General features: G+C 48.9%; 1 protein-coding gene across 3 annotated transcripts in view; it reads left to right on the forward strand.

Moving 5' to 3' along the window:
- The window catches only part of CEP20 (centrosomal protein 20), a 51643-nt gene that overhangs the window by 10078 nt on the left and 21639 nt on the right, over positions 1-19926 (forward strand). For 2 of the 3 annotated variants that reach the window (XM_075319121.1, XM_075319120.1), the window contains exon 4: positions 12965-13098. In XM_075319121.1, coding sequence (XP_075175236.1) covers positions 12965-13098 — 134 coding nt within the window. Of the gene's footprint in view, positions 1-5325; positions 5467-7744; positions 7969-12964; positions 13099-19926 lie in introns of those variants that run through there. The other variant, XR_012724874.1, reaches the window with a different exon arrangement.

A 19926-nucleotide genomic window follows, 5' to 3' on the forward strand; every position in this document is an offset into this window, starting at 1 on the left:
AGTTGATCTTCTTATTCTCAACACCCGGTTGCTGACGTAGCAGACGTAGTAGACGTAGAAGCGTCGTGTTTCGTTGCAGATGTATCCTAGTACCACCTTGCTGTCAGTGTAGAACTCTGCATCTTTGATCTCCTGATTCATTCCATCTGAGATAAGTTCAGCCAGCTCAACTGCAAGGACGGCAGCACAGAGTTCCAGTCTAGGTATCGTGTGTTCACGGAGTGGCGCCAGTTTTGTCCGACTCATGACGAACCCAATATGGATCTGTTCATTCACATCGGTGGTTTTAAGGTATACTACTGCTGCAATTGCTTTGACTGATGCATCACAGAAGATACAAAGTCTTTGAGATTTGACTTCTGTGGATGGCACAGGAGCGTACGGTCGGTTCACATGAAGATCGGTCAAGGCCTCGAGAGACTTCCTCCACTCTGCCCACAGGTCTGCCTTTTCTGCAGGAAGTGTATCATCCCAATCAGATGTCTCTTGGGTGAAGTCTCTTAGCATCATTTTACCTTGGACGGTAACTGGAGCCACGAATCCCAGAGGATCGTACAAACTATTCACAAAGGAAAGGACACCTCTACGTGTGAAGGATTTTTCTTCTTTGTTGATCTGAAAGGTGAAGGCATCTGTCTTCAATTCCCAAAGTAGTCCTAGGCTCCGTTGCATGGGAAGAGAGTCGATGCTCAGGTCTATGCCCTTCAGGTCACTGGAATAGTCTTGAGAGGGAAAGGCTTCCATCAGTTCTCAGCTATTGGATGCAATCTTATGCAACCTTAAGTTGGACTGAGCGAGCATTTCTTGAGCTCTTTTTAGAAGACTGATTGCTGCCTCGTTTGTGGGTGTGGATTTCAAGCAGTCGTCTACGTAGAAATCCTTTTCCACAAAGGATCTGACATCCGACCTGTACTTCTCTTCACCTTCTTTGGCGGAATTCCTGAGACCGTAGATAGCCACTGCGGGGGAAGGACTATTCCCGAAGATGTGTACCCTCATCCGGTACTCTGTCTTTATCTGGGTCGTTGTCACGGTACCAGAAGAACCTCAGGTAGTTTCTGTGTTTCTTTTTGACGAGAAAGCAGTGAAACATCTGTTGGCTGTCAGCCATAAATGCCACCGTATCTCTGTGGAAACAGAGTAGAACTTCCAGGAGTCTGTTGTTGAGGTCTGGGCCAGATAGTAGGACATCATTCAACGAGACGTCTTCGCACTTGGCACTTGAGTCGAACACCACTCTTATTTGGCCTGGCTTTTTAGGATGGTACACTCCGAAGATGGGTACCAGCGTTCCTCAGAGTCTCGTAGTGTAGGTGTGATCTCTGCATGGTTATTTCGGAATATCTTCTCCATGAAGGTAAAGAAATGTTCTCTCATCTCGGGAGACTTCTTGAGCTTGTGTCTGAGGGAGATAAATCGACTGTAGACCTGTTCCCTGTTGTTGGGTAGGCGTTGTCTCCGTGGTCGGAATGGTAAGGGTGCCACCCAGCTGTTCGACTTGTCTTTGGTTATTTCTTGGTCCATGATGTCCAAGAACATCCTGTCTTCTATAGACATTGCTGTTTTGTTGTCCTCTTTGGTCCTGTGGAAGACTGTACAGCCTATGTGGTCTTGTTCGCCCTCACAAGCGTGGTCTTTGTTGGAAGGAACTGCGAAAAGACATGGCAGAGGAGTACTGCTTGGTAATTCCTTTACCAACAGACTGTTGTGACATGGTCGGAAGAAAGACGGACGTCCATTTTCTAGTGTGTTGGTGAGCATACTATTGACTGAGGCTGGCTTGTGTGCTCCTCCTAGACCGACATCTCCTATTACGACCCATCCTAGGTCAAGTCTCTGCGCATATGGAGCGTTCTGGAAGCCGTTAATGGACTCTCTAGCCTTATGCACGCGTAGCATGTCTCTTCCAAGGAGTAAGGCTATTGGAGCCTCTGAGTCCAGTTCTGGAATCAGGTGAGCTATACGCTTCAGATGGGGGTGATGAGCTGCTACCTCTGGTGAAGGTATCTCGGACCTGTTGTCAGGAATCTGGTTGCACTCCAGTATGGTAGGTAATGATAGGCAGATCTGGCCATCTATGGATTCCACCTTGTATGTGCTGTCACATTCTGCACATTTCACGCTAGCTTCGCAGTTCCTGGCCATGTGCGATGTTGCAGCACAGCATTTGAAGCATATGTTGTGTTCCTTGAGGAAGCCTTTGCGATCCTCTAGAGACTTCTCCCTGAAGGCTCTGCATTTTAGTAGAGGATGTGGTTTCCGGTGTAGAGGACACTGTTTACTGATATCCTGGGGTTTGTTCTCTTCTGGAGGATGCTTACTCTCTTTGTGAGCAGGACCTGAGGAGACAATGTTAGTTTTGTGGACTGCCACGGGTGTCCTACTGGGTTTGACACCGGGGGCGGTGGTACATGACAGAGTAAAATCAAAACTAGGGTCATTTCTCATTTTAGCTTGCTGAGCTACAAAATCTACAAATACGGCAAAAGGAGGGAATGGCGCGTTATGTGTTTGCTTATACCGTGAACCATGTGAGACCCACTTTTCTTGTAGATTGTAAGGAAGTTTTTGCACTATCGGATTGACACCCCTAGCGGTATCCAAGAATGCCAATCCGGGCAAATCTCCTTCCTCTTGGGCAACCTGTAACTCTACTAACAGATCGCTTAGCTCTCTTAGCCTTTGAAAGCCTTTGGGTCCTATCTTAGGGAAGTCATCAATTCTTTTAAACAGAGCATTTTCAATAACTTCTATGGACCCATAGCATTCATCAAGTCTCTTCCACACCAAGTGTAGACCTTTGGGTGGGTTTTTAATGTTAATGTCTCTTAGTCTTTTGGCGTGTTCTACCGATTCACTACCAAGCCATTTTACCAGGAGGTCTAACTCCTCACTACAAGAAAGGTCCAAACCTCTTATGGTGTTCTGGAACGAGGCTCGCCATGACCTATAATTCTCGGCACGATCATTGAACTTTACAAGTCCTTTTGTGACCAGATCTCGACGAGCAAAGAACTTTGCAAAGTCCATGGTGGCTTGGTCAGTGCTGGTGCGAGCCGGTGTATGGTCGTGTCTATTGTGTGGTGTATCACCATACCTGTAGGGTGTTTCCGCCTTCGGAAAGTCAGCATAGTACCTCCCCGGAGAGGAAGGTGTCTCTTTGTGGTAAGATGGTGGTTGTACCTTCCGCTCTGTGGAATAGTAGTTTTGGTGAACCTCCTCGTGCTGTACACTCTCTTGCTTGAAGCGGTGTAATTCGAGGTTGGATGGCTGGCCGTCTGCGTAGTCTGTTCGGTGAAGCACATCTGAGCTGTCGTCTATCCTGGAGTATTGGTAGATGTATTCTGCGATGCGCTGTGCTGGATCCTGCTGGTTTAGGTCCGGCCCAAGAACATCGCTGCGTCTTTCTTCGGGGTGCTCTGCCGCTTCCAGGAACTCTGCCTTGGCTATTGCGGCCGCTGTCTCCTTTTCTACGGCAAGTCTTTCTAGAGTCAGTTGCAGACGTGCACTCTCTGCTTATTGTTCTGATTGCAGACGTGCACTCTGTCTGTTTTAGTTTGAGTTGCATTTCCTGTTCAGCGAAGGAGGACCTCACTTTAGCTGCTTCGGCCTTAGCGCGGGCGACGGCAGCAAGCTCCCTAATTGAGGATTTAGTAGAGCTTGCCCGTGACCTTGTCTTCAGGGAAGACGCTCGGCTGACAGACATTGTGCACTTGGCTGCAGACTATTTTAGCGGGAAACAGAGTCTATTTGCGGACGGCCTTCCGCGTGGTGGAGAGTGGAATGGTGGTTTCTGGCGTACTGCGGTCTAGTCACTGCGGCTGTATGGTGGCTGCTGCGACATCCATATGCGGTACAGCGTGGATGTTAGCGGTCCCGTACTACAGCCTGCGACCGGCTATCTTTACTGGAGCTGGACTGCGCTCTTGTTCTATGTAGCTGTATGGCGGCTGCTGTAATACCCGTGTGCCGTGTAGCGTGGGTGTTAGCTGTCCCGTACAGTTCGTACAATCGCTGCCTGCGACCAGCAGCCCGTTTTTACTGTTCTGCCTTCGTCCACGTGTGAGCTGTGTGGACTCCGGCATACAGCTAACCTTCATCCACTGTTTCACTAAACAGACTGTGTTGCCTTTAAGTCTTTATTTATTAAATGATGATGGATAGGTGGATGATCATAAGAAATGGATGATTGATTGGTAAAAACTATAACAAAAGATACAAATCCAAATCAGTACAGGCATATCACAAATAACAGAATGACATACATAGTAGTACTGGTATTTACAGAATCTGCATAACATAGAGGGCAATGCATATGACTGAATACAACATTTACACTGCTGATGCTGCCCTACACCTGCTCTGCATGTATCACGGCCTATGTAATCTGAGTAGAGCCACTGTTACTTCACAGTGCCTTCATAACAACTGTACACATATTCTAACATAAATATGTAGTTTAGTACAATGATTCCTACCGGGATCCACTAGTCAGGAGGAACGATTGAAGAAGAGGAACTGGAGCCAGCTAGCACCTCTGAATCCTATGGAGGCACCAAGACATCTGCATCTCCAACTCAGGAAGGGAAGGGAAAAGGGGCAGTCCAAGGAAGTATCTTTTCCTTAAAGCAACAGGCTCCAACCCACAGAAATACTGTGGAGATGTATGAGGAAAACACTTAAAACATAAGAAAGCCAACAGTGACCTCTTGTGGGCAACAAACGATATTACCCTTATCCTATTTAATGAATAGAAGACAGAACAGTAGGTGTGTGAGTGGTTGGCACATCAATATTTTTCACAAGGACAGCCTCTGCCTTTGTCATAGGAGCCTGCTGTATCCTGAGGTGTATTAGTATTGTGACCTGACGTTGGTCATTACAGCTGCCTTTTTTCATTGAGAATTTTTCCTGTTGTGCCTCTCGCCCATTAAGGCCAGCATTTCACCATGCATGTATGTGATATACTGTATGTCTGGTCTGATCATTTACCGTCCAGGTGTTATATGTACACTCCCTGACAAGTTTTGTCGCTTATTCATATTATGTAAATAAAAGCTTGGACTTTAAATTCATCCATTGGTTTTATAAATTACTCTTTTGAAAGCTGAAGCCCTCCCAAATTTGGGTTAGGTTATGAAAATAAAGTTGCTGCAAAGCTGAAATATTGATCATTTAATGAACATAGATCACAGTGAAGAATCTAGCTCGTATCTTTCATAGGGTTTGTTTGTTTATTTGTTTGTTTTTTATGTATTACACTGCCTACTTATGATTGGTCGGTATGTTGGTGCTATATAAATAAAATTATTAATATCCATTCAGGCAAAAAGTGAAACGCTCCAGAAATTAACCTCCATTGCCCCCCCATGAATGAAGGGGAAGTTAGTGTGAAGCCCCGCCGGTGCTGTGTCGGTGTCGGTGCGTTACCTTCAGGGACTCCACGTTGCTGGATCTCCGTCACTGGTAGGAAATCTTCTGTTTTGATCGTGACGCCACTCTCAGTATTGCGGCCAGTTGGGACCGCCACTGCAGATTGAGGGTCGCCTGAGGCTGATGGTGTGTGCAGTTGGATGTAGTAGCCTCCTGAGAGTGAGGCAAGCCCCAGGGCCCTGTGTAGGTTTGTAGTACCACAAGTCGCAGAATGACCACACAGGCAGGATGTCTTTCAGGGTTTTTACTCACTTCAGGTGGCAGGGTGAGTAACCCGGGCGTAGCTGAGATGAACCAGGTAGGAACCAGGCATCCTTCAGGCTGACTTTATGAGGGTGACTACTGACTCGCCTTCCTTAGCCCTTGGTGGTTTGGGGTGACCCCGACTTTTAGTCCCTATGGGGGTCGCCCAGGGAAGATGCTGCAGCCTCTCTCCCCTTCGTTCGCCGTATGCTTGTTCCCCGGACCAGGCCACTCCAGCCTCTTGCCTCCTATGACCTATGGGCCCTCACTGCGGTTACGTGGCTGCGGCTTTTGTGGTGATGTGGTGTGGGCTTTGAGAGCCCCACACCGGCAGGTTTAGCAGAAGAAAGCTGGATCTATCTTCGCTTCGGGATCTGCCGCCCGGTTGGGCCTGGTGCTCTCTAGCAGTCTCCTTACTTCCCACTCCGTGCACTCTCTAGCTGAAGCTGGCTTTCAGGCAGCACTCCTAGTTGACCGTTCTCCCCCGTCTGTAGCCACTGCGCGGGCGCTGTTAGACAGCAACAGCCCCACAGGTCTGCTCCTCACTGAGCCCTATGGAGTTCTGCTCTAACTGACTCACTGCTCCTCCTCTCCTGTTCTTGCCTACGCCACCTAGCAACCAGACTCTCTTACCACACCCCTTGAGAGGAGATGGAGGCTCTACCCCCTCCACTATTCCAGTGAAGGTGAAGGCTTGCCCCCTCCTGGGATCCCCAGGGGTCCTCTCATGGGTACATGTGTGAGACCTGATCACTATGCGCCTGTGTTCCACACCCCTGTCAGCCTTCTGGATTACCTGTATTGTACTGTCCCCAGCATGGGTGCAGTACTCAGTGGTGCCTGACCAGGTCAGGGGCGCCACATTCCCCCTTAGTTATCACCAGCACGTCCTCGGGCTGCAAGACAACATTTTAAAATGCATAAAACATTAAAACATGTAAAACATTTTTAAAAGCACCAGATATCAGACATCACCACCCTCCACCCACAAGTCCGTTAACCCACCCAAAACCCTCTCAGGAGGCAGGTCACCGGTCCTGTTGGTAACCAGGTCTGGGCCATCTACTTCCCCAGACCTTTCCTCCAATCTTCCTCTCCCGTTGGCCGCGACTTCAGCCACTTCTGGCAGGATGTAGAGGCGGCTTTCATGGGCTGGTGGTTTCAGGGTATACCTGGCCTGGTGGATCCGCGCCGTCAGCCTCTTCTGGCAGGATGCAGAGGCGGCCTCCACAGTTGGTGCTGACCAGGTACCCTCTTTGTGGTGGTGAGCCAAGGCCCCATAAACAGGCGTGCTCTCTGGTCGCAGGTGAGCCAAGGCCCTTTTCTACGGACGGGCCCCCCTGGTTGCAGACGAGCCAAGCCCCTAAACAGGCTGGCCCTGGTGGTGGTGCCACTGGTGTAACTATTTACACTGCGAGAGTTTGTGGCTATAGCAAGTTCATAGCCTTAAAGTTTATTTCTCACAATAGTTTTTGTGGGCGCATTTCTTAAACGTTGCAAACAAAACTTGTCAAAACTTCAACTGGTAACTTGCTGTATTTCTTTACTTCTCTCTACTCTACTCCTCCGTTTCACCAGGGCGTGGGCATGTAGGGCACCGGCACCCGTGACTTTCTTGCTCTCCATCGTCGTCCGTGGTTGTTTCATCTGTAGGTTCTTTATCTTTCCTTTCTTGGTCTTCATCTGTTTCCTTTTCTGCATCTGTTTCTGTATCTCTGTCTTGTCTTTCTTGTCTTTCTTGTCTTTCTTGTCTTTCTTGTCTTTCTTGTCTTTCTTGTCTTTCTTGTCTTTCTTGTCTGGGACATGGTGCTACGTCTAAGGCATAGTAGCCCCTTTCTCCTTGATGCAAGGTGAACTGTACTAAGTCCCCAATCTTCAAATTTCTGCCTGAATGTCCTCTGGGCAGGTGGGCTTGAACATCTCTCCGATTTACAAATATGCCCTCTTTTATTCCTTTCACTACAATGAAGCCGTATCCGCTTTTCAAGTTGAAGTCCTCTACTATTCCTCTGTAAAGGGGTCCTCTGACCTGGGCTCTGGACTTTCTCAGTAACCTTTTCTCCCGTAGGTCTCTGGCTGTGACTTCTCTCTGCTCTGGAGACTGTGGTGCAGGGGAAAACTGGGTTCTACTGCGGCGCTGTGTCTTGCGGCCTGAACTCTGCGTGGTACAGCTTGCAAACTCCCAGGTGAGACTTTTAGGCAGATCTTCGTCAGCGGACGGTGTCAGGTCTTCCTCATCCCAACGTGAGTAGGGTAACATCTCCGGCTCTGAGTATTGCTCCACTGCTGGTGGCTCCGGAGTCAGCTCCTCAGCTTCCTGGCCTCCTCTCCCCCTTAGTTCTTCGCTGCACTCCTTTGGTGGCAGTGCTGGGGATGGGCTTTCTTCAGCAGGCCCAGGCGGGGGACTCTTTGGCGTGGTTGCTGCAGGGGTTGCCGGAACCCTCTTGGGGGTGTACGGAGGGAGCAGATACCGATCCACCATCTCTTGTGGAAACTGGGCCTCTAGGTCAGCCTTCAGCTTCCAGTATTCGGGGTCCTCTCCTATCAGGGTCTTCCTAGCAGGGACCTCCTTGGACTGGGGAGCGGTGTCTGCTCTGGCCTTGCAGGCCGGGGAAAATAGTGATGCAATCTCTTGGCGGGCCGCGCCCTGTATGGCGGCGGCCTGGTCTTGGCGGGCCGCGCCCTGTTTGGCGGCGGCCTGGATCAGTGTCACTGTTGCAGGGGGCTCTGTGCAGGCTGGGCTGGACGTCGCTGCAGCGATCGGAGCTTGGCGGGCCGCACCCGGCGGGGCTGCGGCCTGGTTCAGCATCTCACTTGCGGCGCGGACGAGTGTCGCTGCTGCGGTGGGGTCTTGGCGGACTGGGCTCAGCAGGGTGGCAGCCTGGGTCAGTGTCACACCTGCGGCACGGATCAGTATCGCAGTGGTAGTCGGACCTTTGCGGGCCAGGCGGGGCATGGCTGCGGCGGCCTGGATTTGGCGGGCCGCATCTAGCGTGGCTGCGGCCTGGTTCGGTGGCGCCGCGCCGGGCGCCTCTTCCGGGACCGCGGGCGTGGCAGCAGGGGTCGGGGCACTTGTGCTGGCCGGGGCATCACTCGACTCACCCATCTGTGGCAGCATCGGGGTCTGCGTCGTCGCCGCTCGGTCTGACATGCGTCGCGCGGCTCCCTCCTCGTAGGTCCGCACCGCCGCAGCCATCTCCAGGAGCTCCGTGCGTTCTTCCCTAAGCTGTCGCACAATCCCGGCCTCCAGCTGGTCGCAGAAGATGGCAAGCTCCCGGCACCACCAGGCAGCAGTGCCTGGTTCTGGGTATCCGCGTCTGGATTCCATTTCTGCTCTCCGCAGCAGCAGGTTTGTGGCTTCCTTTCTCTCTCGCCGTTTCTGGACGCTTCCGCTTTCTTTGCTGGCAAGCTCCGAACTCTGCAGAGGATCTCTGGGTAGCCACACCTCTTCGTGGGCGGTAACTTCTTCCAGCGCGGGCTGCTGTTGTTTTTCAGCGCGCTTTTCATGGTGGCAATATGGCGGCGCTTCCAATTTTTCAAGCGGACCGCCCAGGCACATGGTCACCTGTCTGAACAGGTCTAGTCCTTATCCTGTTCGTGACGCCAGATGTGAAGCCCCGCCGGTGCTGTGTCGGTGTCGGTGCGTTACCTTCAGGGACTCCACGTTGCTGGATCTCCGTCACTGGTAGGAAATCTTCTGTTTTGATCGTGACGCCACTCTCAGTATTGCGGCCAGTAGGGACCGCCACTGCAGATTGAGGGTCGCCTGAGGCTGATGGTGTGTGCAGTTGGATGTAGTAGCCTCCTGAGAGTGAGGCAAGCCCCAGGGCCCTGTGTAGGTTTGTAGTACCACAAGTCGCAGAATGACCACACAGGCAGGATGTCTTTCAGGGTTTTTACTCACTTCAGGTGGCAGGGTGAGTAACCCGGGCGTAGCTGAGATGAACCAGGTAGGAACCAGGCATCCTTCAGGCTGACTTTATGAGGGTGACTACTGACTCGCCTTCCTTAGCCCTTGGTGGTTTGGGGTGACCCCGACTTTTAGTCCCTATGGGGGTCGCCCAGGGAAGATGCTGCAGCCTCTCTCCCCTTCGTTCGCCGTATGCTTGTTCCCCGGACCAGGCCACTCCAGCCTCTTGCCTCCTATGACCTATGGGCCCTCACTGCGGTTACGTGGCTGCGGCTTTTGTGGTGATGTGGTGTGGGCTTTGAGAGCCCCACACCGGCAGGTTTAGCAGAAGAAAGCTGGATCTATCTTCGCTTCGGGATCTGCCGCCCGGTTGGGCCTGGTGCTCTCTAGCAGTCTCCTTACTTCCCACTCCGTGCACTCTCTAGCTGAAGCTGGCTTTCAGGCAGCACTCCTAGTTGACCGTTCTCCCCCGTCTGTAGCCACTGCGCGGGCGCTGTTAGACAGCAACAGCCCCACAGGTCTGCTCCTCACTGAGCCCTATGGAGTTCTGCTCTAACTGACTCACTGCTCCTCCTCTCCTGTTCTTGCCTACGCCACCTAGCAACCAGACTCTCTTACCACACCCCTTGAGAGGAGATGGAGGCTCTACCCCCTCCACTATTCCAGTGAAGGTGAAGGCTTGCCCCCTCCTGGGATCCCCAGGGGTCCTCTCATGGGTACATGTGTGAGACCTGATCACTATGCGCCTGTGTTCCACACCCCTGTCAGCCTTCTGGATTACCTGTATTGTACTGTCCCCAGCATGGGTGCAGTACTCAGTGGTGCCTGACCAGGTCAGGGGCGCCACATTAGCGTATTAGGTGCTTTAAACTTTAAAAGGCCATTTTCCTGAGTCGTCAAAAAGGGGCATGCTATAATCAGATGGGCTTGATGCTTTAAGAAGGACATATATCTCATGCTCGGTCTGCACCTGTTCACACTAGACTGTTTTTCTTAGATTATGGGGTCATGCCTTCTAATTGAGCACCCCTACTCCTCAGCCTTAGGCGATTTTAATTCTTTTGTTAGCAGGTTCCTACTCTCCCATAAAATACAGGGTTTTTTGGGGTTTTTTTTTAACACAATGAGAGGCATTATAGTTTGATAGGGACCCGACATTCAGAGTTCACCTTGGCATTGGCTGTTGGGCTCACATAAAACTGGCCATTTTTGTGTGCTAAGTGTCTCAATTTTACACGTTTTTCATAGCAGTAATGGATGTCTATATTCCCATATTCATTGTTTACATATCTTAGCACTGAAGTGTGCAACTGTCTCTTTTATGTTAATATATCGCATGCCCCATATGAATCTGTTCACACGAGTTTTAGGAAGTGCCATCAGTCTTTTTCTTACGTCTTGTTAAGGAGCTAGGCCGAGGCCACACGGGGGATTACTGCGATCCTCACATGACACTTTGCTCACGCTGGCAGCACACCGGGAGCCGAAAGTCATGCGAGTGTCACTGTGACCGAGGTTTGACCGTGCAATCGGACCTCAGCTGCAGGGGGCGGGCTGGCACTGAGGAGGAGGGGCGGGTGAGTGCAGAGGTGGGGCGGGAGGGATTTATCTCCGTTTCTCCTCAGTAGCCGGCTATTGCCATTCTCGCACTGCACTCACAGTACACCGGTGTACTGCGAGTGCAGTGCGATTTTTCTCTCGCCCCATAGTCTTGAATGGGTGCAAGAGAAACAAGGATCGCATTACACCCGCAGCATGCTGCGATTGTTTTCTTGGTCCGATTAGGGCTGAGAAAATAATCGCTCACGGGTGCTGGTACACAGGCTAATATTGGTCCGAGTGGAATGTGATGTTTTACCGCTCTCAACTCGCACCGATTTTCATGCCGTGTGGCTTAGGCCTTATGCTGTAATCAGATGGGCATGATAGTTTAAGAAGCTCTTAATTAATTAGGCGCTTCTGAAAAGTGGTGTGCACCTCACCACAAATCTTACACCAGTCATGGACTGGAATAAGATTTCTGCTGTAAAGCACACAGCTAGTCATGAATTAGACGAGCTGTGACGTCATACCCTCATCCTGCCCCAGTCTTGCAAACATTTAGCGACCTATCAATGTGTTTTATGCCAGAATTCTTTCTAAAACACTTTGCTGAAATGGGGTCAATATCTCCACAACTGAGTGAAGAAATAATAATAAAATAAATTAAAACTGTTTTATTCAGCTGTTCAGTTCCATTATCGTGATGGAGCCAGATTAGCATGTAAAAAGTGATAAAAGGTCATTTTTAAAGAACCTGTCAAGTGATTTCTGCTGCTCAAACTGCTGATTGCACGATCGCAGATAAGTATATTATTCTATCACAAAAGGCTGAGGGCTGAACCAGTAAGCATACAAATAAATGCAAAGGGAAAGAAAGAGTATCCTGCTAAACCAGTATGACCAAAAGTAATCTTTATTAAGCAAAATATTCAACCGAACGCATGGCATGACAAGTTAAAAGCTTGTAGCTGAAGAATGTTTTTGAATGTTGTTAACTTTCCATGTTGTGTTCTGTTTCATATTTTGTTTAATAAAGATCATTACTTTTGGTGATCCTGGTTAAGTAGCATACTCTTTTTCTCTTTCTTAAGGATATTATTCTGAAACACTTTGGTATTTTAGAGGAAATATACTTTGAAATGCCCCTGACCGGCTCTTCCCAGCACCACACTAGGTGATTGACACATATCCTCCTATCTACACAGGAGGGAGAGACCTGTCAATCACCTGCAGTGGAGCTGGGAAGTGTCGGACAGTAATGGAGCCGGACTAGTTTCATCCTCAGATGGATTTTCAAAGTATATTTTGTATGAAACAGTGGAACCTGGCTGCAATCATGTTGCCTGTGGTTTCGGCTGCATGGATCTCGTAATTTGTTACCTTTTCATCTGTAGAATAAGAAAACAATTGATTTTTTTTTTATTAAAGAGGTATTTCCATATCCAAGATCCTATCCCAATATATAGTAGTTGAAATGATATCAGCAAATGCCTCCAATTTGAAATGTAGTATAGTTCTCCTGATTAGCTATGTCACTTACCTCATATGCAGGGCATTGCAGTAGCTTAGATATCCATTGTTATGACTAGCAACTGTCACTATACGAGTGGCTGTAACCATGGAAACCTAAGCTGCAATGCCCTGCACATGAGGTAAGAGACATAGCTATATCAGGAGAACTATACTACATTTCTAATTGGAGGTATTTACTAATAATATTATGACACCTACTACATATTGGGATAGGACCTTGGAGATGGGAATATCCCTTTAACCTTAGCCTCAGGGTTAATTTCTTATAATGCTGTTGTATGTTATTTATTCTTCCTCTTACAGACCAATCCTATATGGATTGCTGGCTCACTTCTTACATGGGCACAGAGAGATGCCTTGTCCCTCAGCGCTGCGGCAATCCGCACAGAGATTTACACAGAAACATCCCGAATACTCTGCCAACAGAATTGCAAAAGGTAATTAATAAGTTAATTTTATTTTCTTGCATGGATGAATGAGACGGTCATATCAGACGGCTTCTCAGTGGTCAGACAGACTGGTGATCTACATGGTGTGGAATTAATGAGTCTGTGGTCAGACCACTTTCCCTTCTGATCTGAGCAATATATGATAACTATGTATTACAGTTTACATTTGTAGCTATTGCTTTACAGTTAAAGGGAACCTGTCACCAGTTTTTTAGTGTATGAGCTAATCACACCACCTTCCTTAGCACCTGTGCTGCATTCTATAAAAGCGGTATATTATACCCTGACCCCTCTGCAAATCCCCAAAAAACCTTTTGAATAGCTCCCGCGCTGTATGCAAATGCAACCAGTCCCATCCGAAGGGCGTCATTGTAGTGGTTCCTGTCCCTCTTCTCTGCTGGTAATCACCGTCCTCATGATGTGATTGATTTGAATGGCACGTCCTGTGTCATCCTCATAGCTGGACAGTCTTGTGCCTGCGCAGGAAGATTGTGGTTTGCGCAGGTGCACTTTGCATTGCCCTGCTGCTGGCAGAGCCTGAAATCTTTGTGCGCATGCGTCGGCAGCAACCCGCACCAGGGCAATGCAAAGTGTGCCTGTGCAAACCGCAATCTCCTTGCGCATGAACAAGATTTGTTCAGCTATGTGGATGATGCAGGGCGCGTCAACCACATCGGTAGAACAATGATTACCAACGAAGAGGGGGGACAGGAGCCACTGCAACGACACCCAGTAGACCGGTCGCAGTTGCATACCGCATGGGAGCTATTCAAAGGTTTTTTGGGGGGGATTCGCATGGGGGTCAGAGCATTATATACCACTTTTTAGAATGCAGCATAGGTGCTAAGGAGGGTAGTGGGATTAGCTCATACACTAAAAAACTGGTGACAGGTTCCCTTTAATCCCATCTGGTAGCTTATTGCTTTGATGTACCAGTACATTATGACTGCTGGAGACTCTAGTGATCCTGAATGTAATGGTCACAGTTCCCGGCTGTACCTGGAGTGCGGACGGTGCCATTCACTGCAGTGCTATAGGGCTTCTGAGCAGAAGTGGTAAGGAGATATCTGCGCTATACATTCTCCGGATCAGTGGGGGTCCTGATACACATGAACTATAGTCAGCGTACCATCATGTCATATCTTTCCAAATTTTTTTTCAGAACACCTTTCCTAAAATGCATTTAAATTGCCTTTAATTCTGTATATAACTGCCCTTAGGTTCGCATTATAGTGAATTAGAATTTCGGTCTGGTTGAGCGCTAATGAATGGGCTGTCAGCTTTGTGGATAATTTGTTTTATTATTAGTATTAATAAAAAAGGTGAACTCCTGTTTTATACAATGCGTTTCAGCAAAGTCTCTGTTGCTTTCCTCCTTAGGTTCGCATTGTTAGGCACGCCTATAATGATGGATATTGACAAATCGCTTCAGTTGCCATTAGGGGGAGCTACAGATCCGTTACATCTTATTACAGTGCAGCCTCCTTAGAAGTTTTCTGCAGACGTTTTACTGATTTTGTGTTAGATTATTTTAGAAATAGGATGCATGAAGTCTAAACATCCCTGTCCTGTCAGAACCCATCAAGTCAGTCCATAGGCCTTTGTTTAGGCTGCAGAGCCTAGAGGAGAGGAATGCGCTGCCCAGTCCTGCGATTCTGTCCCGCTGGCATTCGTTATTATGACTCCTTTCCTGTAGCTATAGAGACAGCCATGGCGGGTGACAGATATTTTCGTTATTCTGCATTACAGCAGCCTGTATATTATTTTTACATGATATCAGGCTTTCTTACTGCTTATTGGTTGGGCAGCATGAAAAGTGTTAGTTATTGGTACTTGGTGAGTGTAAGGTCTTATTCAGATGTCAGTTTTTTCACTTTCGAGAAAAATGGATCTATTTCATTGGTGATTTTCAGCAGCATTTGGTCAGAGTTTGGTCAGAGTTTCATCGTTTTTTTGATGAAAACATAAATACTGTATTTTTCGGATAATGAGACGCAGTTTTCCTCCCCAAAATTTGGGAGGAAAATGAGGGGTGTGTCTTTATAATGCAAATGTAGCTTACCGGGAAATGGAGAATGAGCGCTGTGCTGGCTGCGGCGGGGGGCTGTGTTGGCTGCGGCGGGGGGCTGTGTTGGCTGCGGCGGGGGGCTGTGTTGGCTGCGGCGGGGGCTGTGTTGGCTGCGGCGGGGGCTGTGTTGGCTGCGGTGGGGGGCTGTGCTGGCTACGGGGGGGGGGGGGCCTGTGCTGGCTATCGGGGGGGGGGGGCTGTGCTGGCTACGGGGGGGGGCTGTGCTGGCTACGGGGGGGTGTGCTGGCTACGGGCGGGGGCTGTGTTGGCTGCGGGCGGGGGCTGTGCTGACTATCGTGGGGCTTGTGTGGAGCAGGGTGGTGCGGCGGGTGAGATGCTCGGTCGGCGGTGTGGGCTTCAAATAATGGCACCCGGAGTCGGCGCGTGCGTAGAAGTAGCGCTCAGCTCCAGATCTCATCTGCGCACGTTCTGCCCCTGGCCCATTGATCTCCCAGCAGCAGACTGAAGGAAAATGGCGCATGCGCAGATAAGATCTCTGCTTCTCATTGAGCCTAGAGCACTCCGGGCGCCATTTCTTTGAAGCCCGCTCTATCAACAGAGCATCTGTGCCACCCGCCGCTCCACGCAGCCAGCACAGCCCCCACCACAGCACCTGCAGCATCACCCTACTCCAGAACCGCCCCTTCCCCTGTGATCCTTTTCCACCACCGCTGCCGACCCCACTCCGGTAAGACACCAATCAGAGTAAAAGACTAACCTCTTTTTTTTTTTTTTTTTTTTAATCTCTAAATTTCTGGTGCACCTTTTATAAAACGAAAAGTAAGGTACATAAAAAAATCTGTCCGGGAAAAACAGACAGCTTGTAGATGGCATCCGTGTGCTGTCCATTTTTTTTTTTTTATCAGACTTTCATTGCCGATACTCAGATCAACATCTGAGATGTGTCCACGGTTTTGCACCGATCACTTGATTTGAGGAAAAAACTGAACATGTGAATAGCTCCATAGACTGTCATAGGTACTAGTGCTATCCATGGAAAAAGCAAATTGCACGTGTAACTGTCGTGTGAATGAAAGGAAACGGGAAAACTGCAAATGAGACATCTCTCCACAAACTCCTAGCAATTTACAGTACAAAACACGTGAATGGGTTTTGAAAAGCCCAAACACATAGCGGAGAAATGTTCATTACATTGCCCAAAAAGACAAAATAGTTTTCACCTTTGTAATGTTTAGGGTGAAATCCATAGTGCTTTCAGCATACAACACAGAAAATTCTGTTGCATCTGAACTCGCCCTTACAGTAACAATTTCTAGGGACTGCAGGGTGTGAAGTACGGGAGGAGATCTTGCCAATCGGCAGTAACTGAGAACACCACTCCAGCTTTTTCTTTCTTTTTTTTCAGTGCTGGGGTTGCGCTTTCAATGCAAGTCTCCTGCCCCCGGTCATCTTTTTCAGCGTCGCTTTGGTCCCGCAGCACCATCTTATTCCCATAACTTCTGATTGGTCAGACGTTAGGTTACAAGCTCTCAATACAAGTCTATGAGAGCCAGAACGTGGCTCTCATAGATTTGTATTGAATTATGACCACTGATACCAGGAAGTAACATTTTTCTGTTTGCTGAGGCCCCGCCCCTTCTGGTCACATGGGCATGACCTCACCACAGGTCCTGCTAGTGAAAAGTGAAATCAATTGTATAATACTTATGCTAATTCTAACTGGGGGAGGGGATAACTCTGAATACCCCTCAGATATCTGCTCCTCAGCTGCTGTCACTCAAGAAGTTGATGATTTTATAAACTTTACTTTCTTGGATTTCAAAACCTCTATATCTGAGCTGCCCACTGCAGGTATGTATAGAATCAGCCTGATAGTGCCGGTATAGCACTGGCTTCTGGGCTTCTGGTTATATGCGAAAATCCTGGTGATTGGTGCACTTTAAGATTGTTCTGTGCTCATAGATTGTTGTTCTCTGCAGCATGACAGGGCGATGTGCTGTTGAGAACAGGTTTTCTGTTGTGCTGTTGAGAACAGCTTAAAAATCATTTCACCTGACAAACGAGCGCACTGCTTCTTAATTTGGTGATTAACAAGCGGTTTACACTGACCGATTATTGGGGAATGAGCGCTCCAAAAAAAGCTCTTTCAATAATTGTGCAGTGTAAATGCACCTCTAGAAGATAAGCACATCTACCTTTTTTGCTTAATATGATCGTTTGGTTTTTGTTTTTTTACTTTTTGGGACTTTTACGATGTCTCACTGTCTGCTGTAATCAAAATAGTTAAAATGTGGCAAAATGATTCGAAAGCGCCCAACTGGTTATAAATGAGGCACATCATGCTCAGCCCATACATAAGCCAAAATCTAAGCCAGCTGTCACCTGCACTGATTTCCACTATGTCACTACATCTGACGTAAGGTATAGAACATCCATCCATTTAGTTCTTCTGAATCTAATTATTAGGAAAGTGGCAGAGGTAGTAGTGGAAGGAGGACAAAAAGTTGAAAAAGTTTGCTCAATATACTATTGCAAAAAAAAAAAAGCTATTTCTTGAATATCGAAAATTGTGGCAAATGGCTCCTTGTGACTTGAATGTTCTCTGGCATCTGGGTTGAAGAAATATTCAGTCTATATTGTCCTCTTGAATATGTGCTTGTGGACGTTGGGATAAGTAGCCTGTATGAGCTCTGAACATCCTGATCTTTATTTCTTGGAGGTCTTGTACACCCCAGGCACTGCTTGTCTCACTTGTAGGCTGCACTCACACGAGCATATAACATTGCCAAGTGCTATCCAATGTTTTATCGCATAGTACTCGGACCAGTGTTCTACAGATCTGCAATATTTTGTTTTTAAATGCTGATTCGGCATGAGAAAACAATTGCAACATGCTGCGAGTGGCCCCGATAATTGAATGGGACACACCCATACTAGTCTATGGGTGCGTGCTCAACATTGGACTGCACTAATGTTATCTGAATGCAGTCCAATTACAGCAGACAGACACTGGAGAAAGTAAGTTCTGCGCACTTGTGCCCTGATGTTCTTATGCAAGAGATTTGGATCAGACTAAGGGCAGCTTTGCACACTACGACATCACAGGTGCGATGTCGGTGGGGTCAAATCGAAAGTGACGCACATCCGGTGTCACTTGCGATGTTGTAGTGTGTAAATCCTAGATGATACGATGAATGAGCGCAAAAGCGTCGTTATCGTATCATCGGTGCAGGCTCCGACATTTCCATAATGCTGGTGCCGCGACAGGTACGATGTTGTTCCTCGTTCCTGCGGCAGCACACATCGCTGTGTGTGAAGCCGCAGGAGCGAGGAACATCTTACCTGCCGCCGGCCACAATGGGGAAGGAAGGAGGTGGGCGGGATGTTTACATCCTGCTTATCTCCGCCCCTCTGCCGCTATTGGCCGCCTGCCGTGTGACGTCGCTATGACGCCGCACTACCCGCCCCCTTAGGAAGGAGGCGGGTCGCCGGCCAGAGCGACGGTCGCAGGGCAGGTGAGTGCATGTGAAGCTGGCGTAGCGATAATTTTCACTACGCCAGCTATCACAAGATATCGTACCTGCGACGGGGGCGGGGACTATCGCGTGCGACATCGCAGCATCGGCTTGCGATGTCGCAACGTGCAAAGCCCGCCTAAGGTAACACACTGTCAGATTGATCCAACATTTGCATAATCTGCCCCTTTCACTCGCAAGAGAGAATCTGTGGCCATGTGACCAAGCCCTTACATGAATTAACCCCTTTACGACCGCCGATACGCCTTTTAACGGCGGTAAATAAGGGTACTTTTTCCGATCCGCCGCTTTTTAACGGCGGTCGGAAAAAAGGGTCTAGCGCCCCCCAGAGTCAGAAAATTTCCGGGGTCTCAGCTGCCGGGGGTAGCTGAGACCCTGGAGATCATGATTCGGGCCGGTTTTTCCGGTCCCCGCTCACCTGATGACCGGTATACACCGTATACCGATCATCAAGTTATAGTAAATGACCGCGCCGGTAAAAAATGATTTATCTCCCATCTGGCATGATCAAACATGCCAGATGGGAGATAAATCTTTTTCCCGGTTCCCTCCGGTCCCCCGGTGTCCCCAAAGTGCCCCCCCCGACCCCCAACCCCCTCCCGAAAATCCAAGATGGCCGCGCGCACCGGCAATCACAGCAGCGCGCCGGCCGCATTTACACTGTTCCTATGGTTTCTGTCGTATGTGCCATAACACATACGACAGAAACCTGCTCCCTAGGCCCCGCCGGGTCCCCCCCTACCCCCCCCTGGTGTCCCCCGGTGTCATACATACCTGTCGGAGCCCTGATCCCCCGCGGCCCCCTCCTCCGGCTCCTTCTCTGCAGACTCCGGTCACATGTGCAGAGCGCGGCTGACAGCTTCCTGTGTTCAGAGAGCTGTGCTGGCTGCTCGCACTCTGCAGCTGTGACCCAGGGAGGGTGGGTGCAGATTCTTTGCACCCACTCTCCTAAAATGGAGGGTCTGCCCTCCTAGAAAATGGGGGATACGTTCCCTGAACGTGTCCCCCATATTCTAGAAGGTCCAGAGGCGACGTGGGACATCCAAATGGATTATTGTGGATTTTTTTTTTTTCTTTTCAATAAATTGGTCAATCAGGGAATGTTTGGGGGAGTGTTTTTTCAAATAAATTTTTTTTTGTTGTCAATTTTTTTTTTATTACTGTCAATTAGTTATGTCGGGTATCTGATAGACGCCGTGACATAACTAATTGCTGGGCTTGATGCCAGGTGACATTACAAACCTGGTATCA

This window comes from Anomaloglossus baeobatrachus, chromosome 7, assembly GCF_048569485.1.
Source record: "Anomaloglossus baeobatrachus isolate aAnoBae1 chromosome 7, aAnoBae1.hap1, whole genome shotgun sequence".
Lineage (NCBI taxonomy): Eukaryota > Metazoa > Chordata > Amphibia > Anura > Aromobatidae > Anomaloglossus > Anomaloglossus baeobatrachus.